The 14077-nt window shown below is 36.8% G+C and overlaps 1 protein-coding gene across 1 annotated transcript in view; it reads left to right on the top strand.

Annotated features, from left to right (window-relative positions):
* The first annotated feature begins 5978 nt into the window (after positions 1 to 5978).
* The window catches only part of ssh2a (slingshot protein phosphatase 2a), a 55499-nt gene continuing 47400 nt past the window's right edge, over positions 5979 to 14077 (top strand). Inside the window, exons 1-2 of the mRNA XM_020923977.2 lie at positions 5979 to 6189; positions 12744 to 12787. Of these exons, the coding sequence (XP_020779636.2) occupies positions 6127 to 6189; positions 12744 to 12787 (107 nt within the window). The 5' untranslated portion in view covers positions 5979 to 6126. The remainder of the gene's footprint in view (positions 6190 to 12743; positions 12788 to 14077) is intronic.

The following is a 14077-nucleotide window of genomic DNA, read 5'->3' on the forward strand; positions in this document are numbered from 1 at the left end:
GTCTTGACCCAAATATTAGGGTGCATTCATGTGTGTGCACACACCACATTGAGCAGGAATACACCTGAACTAGAACAAAACCAAACCAAGACTAAAGAACTAAACTGTTCGCTAAAAGTAGGGTCAAACCATGACAAGTGAGAGTGCAGACATAGACTGTATATTGGTGAATAAGTCCATATATAGTCTTTGAATGCAGCCTTTTATCATGTTGATTAAAGGTGCATTATGTAACTTTTCTGGTGGTGGGTCTGCCACTTATATATGCAAATGCAAGATATATATGTAAATTTAAGGCCATACTGGAACATAAAGGCAAATTAATAACAATAACATCTCTAAGACATAGGATGTAGGTGGTGGACCTTCCCATCAGAAAAGATACTACCCCATTACATTCAGATCATTTTGTGTGCATACCTCTTTGTCAAAGCCCGATCTCCTCAAATGTCCGAGGTTAGTCAGGCCAGGCCTGGTGAGGACTTGGATGAGAGAACGCTGGAATATCTGGTGCCACACTGGGGCACAACTGTTGTTGAGTGGTTAGCACATTGCTCAGTTTGAGTGTGGTGTGTGTGTGTATGTCTGTGTCTGTGTCTGTGCGTGTGTGCGTGTGTTGGTTGTAGTTAGATGGGGCCATGGCATAGATTGGCAGCCTCTCATCCATTGGTTCCATTGGGCTGCTGTGGCTACAATAGTTTATAGTGCTCTACCCAAGACTAATGCATAATTATTATGTATTTGTACTATATTTTCATCTAGTAATTTTCTTTTTTTTTTAAAGAAAAATCCTTCAGAACTTACAGCACAGAACCCTTTGTTTCATTTTCTACTCCCCACTCTCACAACATTATTTGACATATCTGGTCCTTCCCCAATCCTCCAGTTCTCATATAAATATTTTTGACAGCAGTCTAGTTGAAGGTCACTATTTTGACAGCAAATCTTGGCATTTAGCTCTTTAACTTGCTCGATCAACTACTTGCCTCTCTCTCTCTCTCTCTCTCTCTCTCTCTCTCTCTCTCTCTCTCTCTCTCTCTCTCTCTCCCTCTCCCTCTCTCTGTCTGTTGATTTTAAGATACTACTTACCTGTGAAGAACCGGAAATGAAAGTGCTTTTTCCCCGTCCCGATCTGTCGCCTGGGCCTTTATCTGTCCTCCTGGAGCTCGCTCGCCCGCTGTGTCTGTCTCTCACGCGTCTAATGAACTCATTTCGCACGGGGGGAGAATGCGTCTTATCTCCACACACGAGGCGCAGCTCTTCTCGCGGTCAAAGCCACTCTCTCGTTTCCACATCGCGCACACTACAGTTCATTTGATGGTGGCCAGGCTCTGGGGCCCTAAGTCCTTATGTCTAGTAGTAAAGAAGAATAACCAAAAACAATGGGTGAATTGGCACCGGTGTCATTGCAATTAACAGATCCAAACTTAATATAATAGGTTTGAAAGTGAAAAGTCCTAAAGATGTCGTCGTTAAACCCAAGGAAATGTGTTCACTGTTCCTTGGTCAACAAAAGTGTTTAGGCTACCTCTGAGAACCAAGACCGACAACGTGGCACAGTGGTGGCACGGAAGCATTGTGTCATTGGGCGAGCTGTGGTTGCACAAACTTATCCATTGCATGAGGATTGTAGGCTACAACTTTCGCCGTTTATATGATATTTTTTATGTTAACTGAGATATTTAAAATATTGAACCCCAAATTTTGGATCAGCATAAAACAATTAAATAGGAAAAGAGTGACAACATAATTAACATTATACAACATTATAATATGGCTTTAAGACATGTTATAATGCTGTTACCTCATCAAAAACATACCAGAACATGTTTGAGTCACCCACAGCAAGTGGTAGTTTTCAAGTTAACAGCTACTTTTTACCTTTTGTTCAGTAGATTTACAATTGCAGGTCTGACATTTTCCAAATAATTCTGGTGAAGGTGTATAATTGAACATGATGGAGCACTCCCCGTTTGACTGTGTGTTTTCTGACTGAGAGAAGACCTCAGCCTAAATATGTAGGGCTTGTATATCCAACATGTGAATTTCAAAGACAGTTTCAGCTTTGGTCCAGCTGTGATTTTTGAACATGCTCTTGTCTCCCTCTGTTGGTTTAGTACAGCTATCAGCTTCTGGAGTTTAACATTTCTCACATTAACTGCATTGGCTGAGGTTCACCACCAGGGGCACTAGAGCTCCGTGGAGCACAGCGTTAAGCTCAGGGTGTGGACAGACGTTTCAGTGCATGCTGTAGTGCAAAGGTTGTTTAAATTCATAACTTTGTGTTACATAATGTTTGCAATAAAGTAATTTCTTTGGTTAAACATTTTGCTTGTTTTTCAGTGTGTACAAGTTTGTGTATAAAATAATGTTACATCCAACAACTATTCCTCAAGTAAGTAGTACCGTCTGAAGTAATTAAATATATATACAGCTGAACTACTATTACTATAAATAATACAACTAATAACTCTATGAGAAATAATAACAATAGGTCAATTGTTGTTTGCCTGTGTGCAATACCATTAGACCTACACATAACCAATATTAATGTCTCTTTTTATACTACAATAATATACAATACTACTACTGCTACTGCTAATGTAAGTATTGTACATATAGTAATACTACTACCAGAGGTGGGACTAAGTTGTTGTTTTGCAAGTCTCCAGTAAGTCTCAAGCCTCTGACCTCAAGTCAGAGTCAAGTCCCAAATTGAAGAGAGGCAAGTCCAAGTCGAGTCTCGAGTTACTGGCCCATAAGTCCAAGTCAAGTCCAAGTCATCTGCTTTGAGCCTCAAGTCATTTCAAGTCTTTAACCAAAAAAGTACCAAATATATCTTAAATATTTACGATTTATATACATTTTAAACTAAATTGTACTTAAAATGTCATGGTATATTTAAATATGAGTAAATAAGAGTTTTAGAAATGGACATTTTTCCTTTTTAAATGTCCTGACAAGATCTCAGTGTGAATCATTATGGGTAGAATTGAAAGAATTCAGATTTAAAAGTGCTTAATTACAGTTATTTTGTCGTGTAGTTTGCACTGAAATGGAAGGATCATGTTCTTTATAGTTCCCTCTGTTTGACTTTATTGTACTGTGTATTACTGTAGTACTTTTGAGTATCACAGTACTTCATTTCCACCCAAAGTACCAAACAGAAGTGTGAGGGACATGTTCCAGTTTGTTCCTGTAAAATTAAGCACCACATTTATCAACTGTAAAGAGAAAAGTATTTTCTAAAAACATATTTTTTTAGGAGAATCATCAAGTCTTCTTAAGTCACAAGCCTAAAGTCCGAGTCAAGTCCCAAGTCATTAAGCTTCAAGTCTAAATCAAGTCCCAAATCTTTTGTATTTTATCAAGTCAAGTCTCAAATCCTAAAAATAGTGACTCAAGTCTGACTTGAGTCCAAGTCTTGACTTGCAAGTCCCAACATCTGACTACTACTGACTATTTCTTGTGCACATCTTACTTATTTTCTATCCTTATGCCTGCTGTTTTTGCTTTACTTAATCATATTTTTGAGTGTAATTTGAATAATTTGGTTACACTTTTGACCCAGGAAAGATTTTCAACTTGAAATCCAATTGATGAAAAAATTATACCTCATCGTCAAGCCCCATATATACAAAAGACTACCTACTGTGTTCAAATCTCCAGGTCCTTAATTAGAGCAGGAATCTCTTCTGTACTGCTAAATCCCTGATACCAACTCATCCCCTTTTTGCTAATCCTAATCTCATTTTGTCAATCTCTCTATGCATTTCCCTAGCCCTATACCTGTCCACTGCCACCTGCACTCTCTCCACTCTTCTTTCTGCACAATTCAAACACCAGCTGGTCTTTTGTCAGTCAAATAAATAGCCTAATACAGAGGCAAAATTGGTTAGAAGCGGTGATCTTTTTCTCCCATGGCTGGCTGGACAGATGCAATGTTGAGGATGCAGTGAGCGTAGCACATTGGATGAATACACCATCAATCAACCTGTCAAGGCTAGACGCTAATAAGTTTTACCATTTGCATTTTCTCATTCATTATCCCATATGCAATTGCTTTATCTTATGGTGCAAATTTACTGCAACGTCAAGTACTTAACAATCACTTTTCTTGTAAATAATGCTTCACTGGTAGCTAATGGGTCTTCTATTTGTTTCAATGGTTTAAGTGATCAATATAAGATGGAGGAGGGGTGAGAGAGAGAGAGAGGAAAGGAGAGGGGAAAAAGAAATGAAGAGAAATAGAGTGAGAGAGGAGGCAGTGACCCAGATAATGCGATGATGTGGGCTGAAATGAGACCCCTGTCCTATCAGAGGGGGTATATCCAACACCTTGGGGGACTATAGGGACATATTGCCATTTCTGGAATAGCTTTTGTAATGGGGTGGTTCTCAAATGGAGGTGAGGGGTTCTGGTGGTGCTTGGGACTCTCAATTCATTTTTAAAATCAACTTCTACCTGATTTATATGACTTCATTTTAGTTTCAGTTTGATGAAAATGTGTAGTCCATGATTTGGTCCAGCTCCATGGTTCAAATATAGCTTTGGTTTAGTCTTGCACATTCACTCTGTGCGAATACAGACTAAACAGGACTAAACTTGAAACTGAACCTGGACTAGACCAGGACTGAATAAGCTCTAAACCAAGGACCAGGACCAAATCAAGTACATATTAGGAGTAAAGTGGTCTTAAATTAGAATTAAAAATTAGACCAAATTAGTGAGAACATACCCTAAACTTCAACTTGGTTAGCCCTTATATTGTTTTCTAATGTGTTGCTTATTTGATCTTGGATTTGAAGTTAATGCCAGTGCATTATCTCTTTTATCCTCCTGACTTTTATGGGATTAATTACACTTACTTCATTACACACATTAGGCAACTTTTCAAATGCCTTTTTAGAAGCTATGTCAAATGCTTGAGAGAATCATTTCCTATTTCCTCTCCTCTAACCTCCTAGCTGTGACCCTCTCCTGACTCCTCCATCACAGTGTCCTCCACTCCTCCCCCAGCGCCAGAGATCGCACCCCCATCCTCATCTCCCGAGGGAGATGGACCGGTCTGAGAAAACATAAAAATGTCATGTCAGGTCTTAGATCCAAGAACACACATGCATTTTTCATGAAGGATAACCCATGACACCTAATAACAACCAGAGAGAAATCAATCTGGGAAAGTACAGAGCTATTTGGGTGCAGGTGCATTGTACAAAAAAAAAAAATGTTTACAGTTTCAGTACATTCACAGTGGCATGACATTATTAAATATGTTATTGTTGCTGAACAATTAAATTTGCTTGCAATATACCAATATCCAACCTGATTTTCCATTACATTTTGACATTCCTTTGACAAATTCCTTGTCTGTATATACAAAACTGCATGCATTTTATTTTTATGACAGCAAAGTTATGCAACACACACCCAGCCATGCAGCCCAGTCATGCAAAAAAAAACAATCTTCATGGTGGAAGAATAAGGTTGGTTTTACTTTTAGCTTTGGCTATATAATTCATAAAAAAATAAAAAAATAAAAAATCTCATGTGTGTGTTATTTTAATTAACTTTTATATCGACTCCAAGCTGTAAGAGAAATTCCTTGTTGAACTGTAGCTTAATTGGAGAATCTATAACAGCCTTTGGGTGAATGGTGGTTGCCTGAAGCAGAAGGTTGACAGCTGGCTGCTACTACGCATGCGCAGAAAACCGGCGAGGCATTCCATCAGTGTAAAGCTAACCGGACACACTCTAAATAAAAACTTTACCAATCGTTAAAACTTTATTTAAGCACTTAAAACTGGAAATGCTTAATTGACACTATACTAGGCTGTGTACAATTATTTTACGTAAAGAGAAATGTTATTTAATATCGCTTTAGAAGGAAAAAAGTGTGAGGTTTAAGTGGTTTTGTGCTAATTTAGTTTTATTTTGAAATTCCGAAACCGGATGTTTACTTCGTATCTCTCTTTACTTTACACTTCTGGGAGCAGCTGGACAGCGAGCGAGGAAATAACCGGGAGAACTCGGCATATTTTCCCCCAGCCGAACCATAATATGCGCATACAGGGACTTTTCTGGCTGAGGTGACCGCGATCCGGGCCTGATCAGCGTGGGACACGATGGCGCTTGTGACGGTCCAGCGGTCTCCTACCCCGAGTACTACCTCCAGTCCCTGCGTGTCTGTGAGTATATCCGTGAACTGGCGTGACATTTGCACTGCCGGGCTTCCTCCTCCATAGGTGTGTCAAAGAAAGGATAATAAGACTTCCTGAGATGTTTTAGATCGTTTATTTTCATGTGTATTTGATGTAGCATGAGCAATATGAACGAAATAAGTGGTGTAAACTCACTTTTTTTTTTAGAAGCATTTGAGGTTTCAAGATTGCAGATGTGTTCATAGCGTAGTTCATTATAATAACAATGGTATTTACCTTATATGTGCAATGCTCCTGTCTGTGTTATTGTGTTAAATTTTTGATAAATTCATTTAACATTAACAAATACGTTTGAACAAATATGCCTATTATGATTTTTGCTGCATATTTAGAATTTATTATTAGCAGTTATATTGTTGCTCTTTATTTACATATACTGATGTGAGCTACTGTATCCATATAATTTCCCTTGTGGATTAATACATTTTGTATAAGTCAAAATACTTTCACTGGTGCTTTTCTATTTGTTATCTGGCAATATAAATTATGTAGCTATAAAAAGTCTATTCTACCAGAGCATCTCACCAAATCAATGTCACTGCATTGATTGTAACTGAAGACAAGCATGATATGCACTTTTACAGAACAAAGCATATCGGATCACCACTTCACAGCACTCTCCAATACAGCCAATAAATTTATCCAACAAGGCAAAATATTATATTACATTTTATAGAAAAAGTTTGGGTTTTCTCACTATTTTTAAGGGTTAGAGTTTGATTCTGATGTAGACTTGGTTTGGTCTTGTTCTAATCCTGGTTTAGCTCTGGTCTAGTCCAGGTTTAGGTTAGAACTAATTTTAACATGGCATTTGTGTGTGTGTGTGTGTGTGTGTGTGTGTGAATGCATTTAATTACAGGAACATGCATTTAATTACAGGACTGTTCTTCAACGTTCTACAGTGCTGAATGCTGATCATTACAAGCTAGAAATTAGTCTCAAGCCCAAGTATGAGGAAGGGCATCTGAACTAATCCTAGCTATTGGGTGCGTTCATGTGACACAACATTCAAGACTTCCTATAGTTTAAAACTGAGCTGCAGTACCAGTCATGGTATGGTGTAATTTGCTGTTTAACTAATATATTGCAGATTTGGTTAATATCTTTTTAATTATATATACCTAACCACCTGTGTTTTCTTTGTTAGTAAGTATAAATAAACAAAAAATGTATTATTCTCTCACAGTTGTTTCAGTAGAGCCACCACCAAAACGGTCATAGTTTAGGTATTTTAAGTCATAAGATCAGTATGTCATGTTGGTAGAGCCAGTCCAAAACAAATAAGGTTCATTATTTGTGGATCTGTTTCTAGTTATATTGGCCCTGCATAAATTATAGATCATAAATACAACTTATTTATTTACTAATGGGTACAGGACTCACTGTGGGCACATGCAGAAAGATAAAACCAAAATACACAAAGAATGTAGTTGCTCCTGTCCTCCTGCTTCACCGCACCGTCACTCATTCCTGTACTACCGTTAGTATTCCATTGTCAGTGCATGAGGATAATCTATGTAAAGCAGGTTAGTGTGACAGGGCTGTCAGATCATTCAGACTTTGTGGGACTCCCTCTGATCCATTGTGATATTTTGAGGCTTTGCACAACTGGCTTCAACTATTGCTATTTTTCAGCTTCTTAATTTTCAATGTTGACCTTTTCAGACATATTTTCTTTACTCTGTAGCTGGTTGGATATAACAGAAAATCAGTTAGGGCTGGGTGATATAACAAAATGACAATTAATTACATTGTTTATATACTGATAAATCCATTTTTATTGTATCTTAACAGAAAGTGCATAAGTCACCAGTCAGATTAAAAAAAACCTCTCTCAAATTAATGTAACACTTTTTTTTTTAAATCAAGAATTATGACTGGGATTAGCTTTACAGTTTTTGTTTTAATAACAGGATTCTGTTCAAAGTTCACATTTTCAACATGTCCAGAATTGACAAATAGACAAGCTTATGAAATGATAAAATAATGCAAGAGTCACATTTTAGAACATGTTCACACAGATCTTATCTACAGTGTTTTAATACAAAATAAGACAAGCTATTAATTCTACCTGAATGACTGAGGTTTTTGAGGTCTGAGGTGATTACACAAACCAAATAAGACAAGAAAAGACAAGATAAGATATTTTGTTTAGTAAATTATGGTACTTCAATAATGGTAGCCTTAACAATTTGCTAATTGTATCCATTCAAATTGTAATTTTGATTCGACTGTGATTAATCTTGTAGCCCCAGTTAGTGCTTTAAATACTACATTCATTTATGTTTCAATTTTGATGACAACCATGAAGTCACATATTTCTCTCGTGATATAAATAAACAGATCATCATGAAATTCCTTAACAGATACAACAACTGTGTAATTGTAGCTGAACTGTGCTTTTCTTGTGAATTTTCAGAAATGCAGTGTTTTAAAAACCATAACATGAACCTTAAAATCCTATTAGAACCATGGCTAATACTGTCTTTTTCTTAGGAAACCATTATACAAGCCTGGAAAACAGTAGCTCCACTTATCTGTTGATTTATGTGCAATCACACACTATTATTTGGATGATCTTTGTTTTTCAGATCAAAGTAAAATGTCTCTTGAATAGTTGTGTTTTGTGTTTTTGTAGCTTTGAGGACAAGTAGAGCCCGCTGAGACTACCAGCTGCTTGTCATAAGACCATGAGAAAAGAGACAGCCATGTGAGCTGTCTGCTTCTGACTATAGGGCTCAACTCATCGTTTCTGCTAGTAATAATAATAAGTTGTGTTATATGTATAAATGCATGGATTATCAGATCGGAGCAAAATCAATTACTCTTTGACATAATTGTCTATCTAAAATAATTAAAATACAGTGCTTTATACATCTTATATTATGTGAAATTTACTCCTGTGAGCTTTAAGCACGTTATAATGTTACATCATCCAAACCTGGAGTTGTGTTTTGTTTCATTCACACTTGTTTGACTAACATTTTATTATTAGTCTGTCTACATCTCCCAAGATCAAAATGCGCTATTCCACCTTGTGATGTCATGTAGTGGTAGTTTTTAAATTAACAGCTACCTTTTACTTTTTGTTCAGTAGAGATAGGCAGTTCCAGGGCTGTAATTATCCAAATGATTCTAGTGAAGATGCATGGAGTTTAACACAAATCCAGGTATGTTTTTGATCAGGAAACAACATAACAACATAGATTAGAAAATAGCGTAATATGGACCCTTTAAGCAATAATGTGTTTGAGCAATTACAAGGCTACTACATACTGATCTAAACATCTTCGTCATTATTTTTACTTTTATTCAACCATGTCAAACTGAAAATGAGAATCTCTCATTGCAAAGAATCCTGGCTTCCGAGGGCATACTTTTTATTTGTAAGTGCTTCAGTCTGGGTTAATACAGCATCATTAGCTTGGGGTGGCGCAGGTGTTGAGCATATGTGACTGTTACGACCCTGGCGTTGTGGGTTTGCCTCCCGAGTCCCGACTGTGTGACTGTTTGCTGAATGTCTCTACCCCTCACATCCCATTTCACTCTGCTGCTGTCCTGTCCATTAAAAGAAGAAAAGAAAAAAATGACAACATTGAAGCCAGTTAAAAATAGATGCATATTTGACCTTTTGAAAATTAACCACCAGTCAACTCAGGAATTAACCCTGTCCTCATTTGCATATCTGCTTACACTATAGACTCTGCTGCTCACTGTAAAACCTTCATCAACGTTCTGCCAAATAATTAAAAGCTTTTTGGGATTTGGGATCATCACTGACACGAGCACAGCGGGGGTGAAGCCCTGAACAGTGGTGCGCTAATCTGCCTAGCTGCACACAAATCCTGCACTCTGATTGGCCAAAAGACTACTCCCTATATGTAACCATGGAGACCAGCATGTATAGGGTTATGTATAGACCTGTCACTTATTATGGATTTAATCTAGAGTTGAAAGTTTAGGGTTATGCATACAAATGTGTGTAAGAGGATTATGAGGGTGCAGAATTAATTCAGTTATAATTAAAGTTATTAACATTTTTTTTTAGATTATAACAGTTCAATCCAATGTTATTGCTGAATAGGCTTTACTCATGAATTTGCCTTATCAGTTTTAAAGACTTTGCCATTTGAAATCTGCTGACTTATGCTCAAAACAAGAGAAGATTTCTGTTGTTTCAGCTACAACCACATCTGCAGGAGGTAAAAGTCAAGCACGGACTGACATCCACCAGACCTTAAAGATGCATTGTGCAACTTTTCTTGTGGAGAATCTGCCACCTGCTTGTCTCCATGGAAATGTTATTGCCTTGTCTAAAATGTTCAACGGTATAGATTAATCTATCACGAAGGAGCCAAGCAGACTACAGCACTACACTACGTTACACTTCAGATCTGTGGAGAGTCACAGAAGGAATTATTGTATTTTTGAGCAATAGAAACATTGTAATGAATAAATGCTCGATAGATGTTTAATGTCATACCATGGAATATTTTAGGCAAAGCAGTAACATCTCCGCAGAGAAAATAATTTGACAGGCCCTCCACTCGAAAAGTTGCACAAAGCACCTTTACTTTATTCAGTATACATGTTGATTTCAAAGATCTTAATACTTAGTGCTAAATGTTACTCTTCTGTTCTCTAAAGTGGTGCCATACTGGGACCACTATATGACACAAGTGCATATGGATAATGTAAAAATAAAGTACTAGTTATGTTAATCTAGCTGCAGTATTGGTCGTCATTTTAGCAGACTGAGAAAGTTTGAGTTTTGAGGGATTACTGGAGCAGACCGGATTAAACCAGTGTGTTTGTTTGTGTGTTTGTCCGTGTGTGTGTCCATGCGTCCCCCAGCAGAGGAGCAGAGAAGAGGGGAAGGGGGAGGACAGAAGGGGAGGATGATTTGGTTTTGGAAAAAGAGGGACTCCGGACATAAGTCTGGATCAGCCTTATCCCACTTCCTGTTTAAAGCCCCATGGTTTGATTAAGCACTGCACTGGGTCAAGCTCCAGTATAAATGACCACAGTAGCTTTCTGTGGTAATAAAATTCAAATATTTTTACATTTACAAAAACAGATAAGCAAGTACCATTCAAAATATGAATTATATAACTTTACCTTTGCACCTGTTTCAGTGCAATGCAAATTTAAACCGTATTCTTGGTCACTCATTTTATGGTGGGTAAATATAGCAAAGCCATTGCCAAAAAGCAGAAGAGAGATACTTTATTATAAGGCAATACTTAAATCCCCTGTGCGTAACTTTTTAGCTGCAAACTATAAAAAATAAAACCATGCTTTTTGTTTTCCATTTTGGTTGTTTTCATTGCACTGATAATTGTAGAAAAAAAAATTATTCTTACTGGCTTGCATCTCCACAGACCTGACTGTTGTTTGTCTTGACTTGTTTCTATGGAAATGTTAATTGGCTGTACTGTAATATGCCACAGTATAGGATAAAACTTGTCTGTCTCTATTGAGAAGAATGGTTTTAGCAATCATGATCCAGAAAGTTACATAGTGTTGCCTGAAATGAAAATGTATTTGATTCTAAATTCTTCATGACATGAGTAGTTTTGTAGCTTTCAATTCTGATAACATTACCAAATTGTATAGACTTTTGTGTTTAATTGAGATTTTAAGATGTTTCGATGCAGTTTCTGATGTGACTGGTTAAGTAAGTCAAGATGAGAGACCTTGACAATGTGACCTGGGGTTTCATTATGGACAATTCTTGTAAACATCCATATAATCAATACAGGAATACACACTCCTGCACCACATTTAAGAATATGACAGCTGAGCAATGTTGAATCTATATCTTGGTGTATTTTTACTGCAGACAGGATTAGGTTTACTTCTATTTGATTCAAGTTGCATGACACTTAATATTGACAGAAAATATTATTTGTAACTAGCTCCTATAACACAGTGATTCGTAAAATGGAGGTCACAAGGCCAGAGCTGGGGGATGCAAGATGATTTTCAGATATAATTTAAGTATTACACTGTATTTTATCCATGTATTAAAAGTGTGCCTTTGATTCTTGATTGTTTTATGTTTGTGTTTTAGTTTTTATTATGTCTGTATTGAATAGATTAACAAACCCTGTGCACTTTGGGCCTCTCACACCCTTTTTTCCTATGTGTTTTTTATACTGCAGATGGCAAATAAACCGAAACTGAAGTCTTTAAATTGAAAACAGTATAATTTGGTGAAATTAGGTTCAGTAACACTGTAAACTATTCACAGAAACATTATTAAACTTGCTTTTACAGTACACCAGTTTCCAGATCAATTTATTGCCAGCAACAGTTTTAATTTGCTTTGAGGGTCCTAGTTCAGTTGCGTATTTATTTTGGTGTCTCGGTCTTAAACGTCTAGAAATCCCCTACTCTACTTCTCTGTGGACAGTGGGATGTGCTTAAAATCTATTCATCCATGTTAAACAAATATTTAAAATGTAATATTTCAGCAGTGTCTGAAAGTGTACATTAATGCCTCTTGTTTGTATTTCCAGGAGGCAGGAAGTGGCGAGGATGACCGTCGTTCCCAGCAACGGAGGTGAGACCATTTCCTGTTATGTCACGCAGCAGCTATTTCCTGCAAAACATATTCAATCACACACTAAACAATACGCAATCAGTATAGAACATGAGTGTGTAGGCACGTGCATGGGCCACTAGGGGGAGTCTCTGCTTTAGCAATTTGAAAATGAGTCCAGGACTAAGCACTGTACATTGGATTTTTTTGTCTATTAATTACGCCCTTCTATAATTAGTACTTGCTGGTTTGATCATCCTGTTTGAATTGTGTAATGTGAATTGGGTAATCCAGTTTTGTTTTTTTTTTTACTAAATTTTTTTATTAAATATTTCATTTATTAGATGCTGTGTCACAACAGTGGATCTGTGCCAACAATAATAAACCTGAAGTGAAAAGTTTATCTCAGGGAAAACAAGCTTTGTTTTTGTAACTTATTCAACTCTTGTATCTCATAATTTAAAATGACAAGGACTTGGCCAATCATATCATGCTGAAAAAAATGAGTCAATGGTTAGCATCTGTGTCTCTCTGCCAAGCTTGTGTTTGATGGATAGATTGATAGATAGATCTTTATTGGAGACTTGTGGTGTAAAAGAAAAAAAAAAAGCTCCAACCATTCGTAAATATGTGATGATATCCCTTTAAAATGGCCTGTATTTTGAAAATATTTAGAAGTTACGGCTGGCCAACTTGACGAAAAATGCTGCATTGCGTTTTCTCGTTTTTATAGATTACGATTTGCTATTTTATAGCCTGATTAAAAAGAAATAAAAATATCTTTCAGTAATGATTTCCTGAATGTACATAATACAGACTTTTACAGATTTCCATTTAACACAAAAACAGTCAAATTTCCTCAAAGTCTGAATTCTGCTCCAAGCCACATACTTTTACTGACAGAAGACTGGCTGGGGATCTCTCCATTAAAAAGCCCCAGGATGATCATTGACGATTAGGAATGACTAAATTTAAAATTGATTACCTCAAGCAGAAATAGATGAAGAAATAAATGCATAAAATTGCCTATATGTAACCTCATCATTCAAGTAAAATTCCTTGCCCTAGTTTAGAAATACTTCTTTGCTTTACTCCCTATTCAAAACTACACCTTGACGCCCTACACTATTATATCTTGTCTACTAAGTAAATAATTGATCCTTACATAACATTCCTTTTGTTGCTAACAGATGCGGGTTTCTTGTCTTAAAACCCTGTCAATATTTGTATCTGTCACAAGGACATTGTCATACATGAGAGGAAACCTGAAATATGAGTTCTCTGTGACGTTTTACATACTTCCACACACAA

The sequence above is a fragment of the Boleophthalmus pectinirostris genome, unplaced genomic scaffold (assembly GCF_026225935.1).
Source record: "Boleophthalmus pectinirostris isolate CB_2022bp ecotype Guang Dong unplaced genomic scaffold, ASM2622593v1 HiC_scaffold_9, whole genome shotgun sequence".
Classification (NCBI taxonomy): Eukaryota; Metazoa; Chordata; class Actinopteri; order Gobiiformes; family Gobiidae; genus Boleophthalmus; species Boleophthalmus pectinirostris.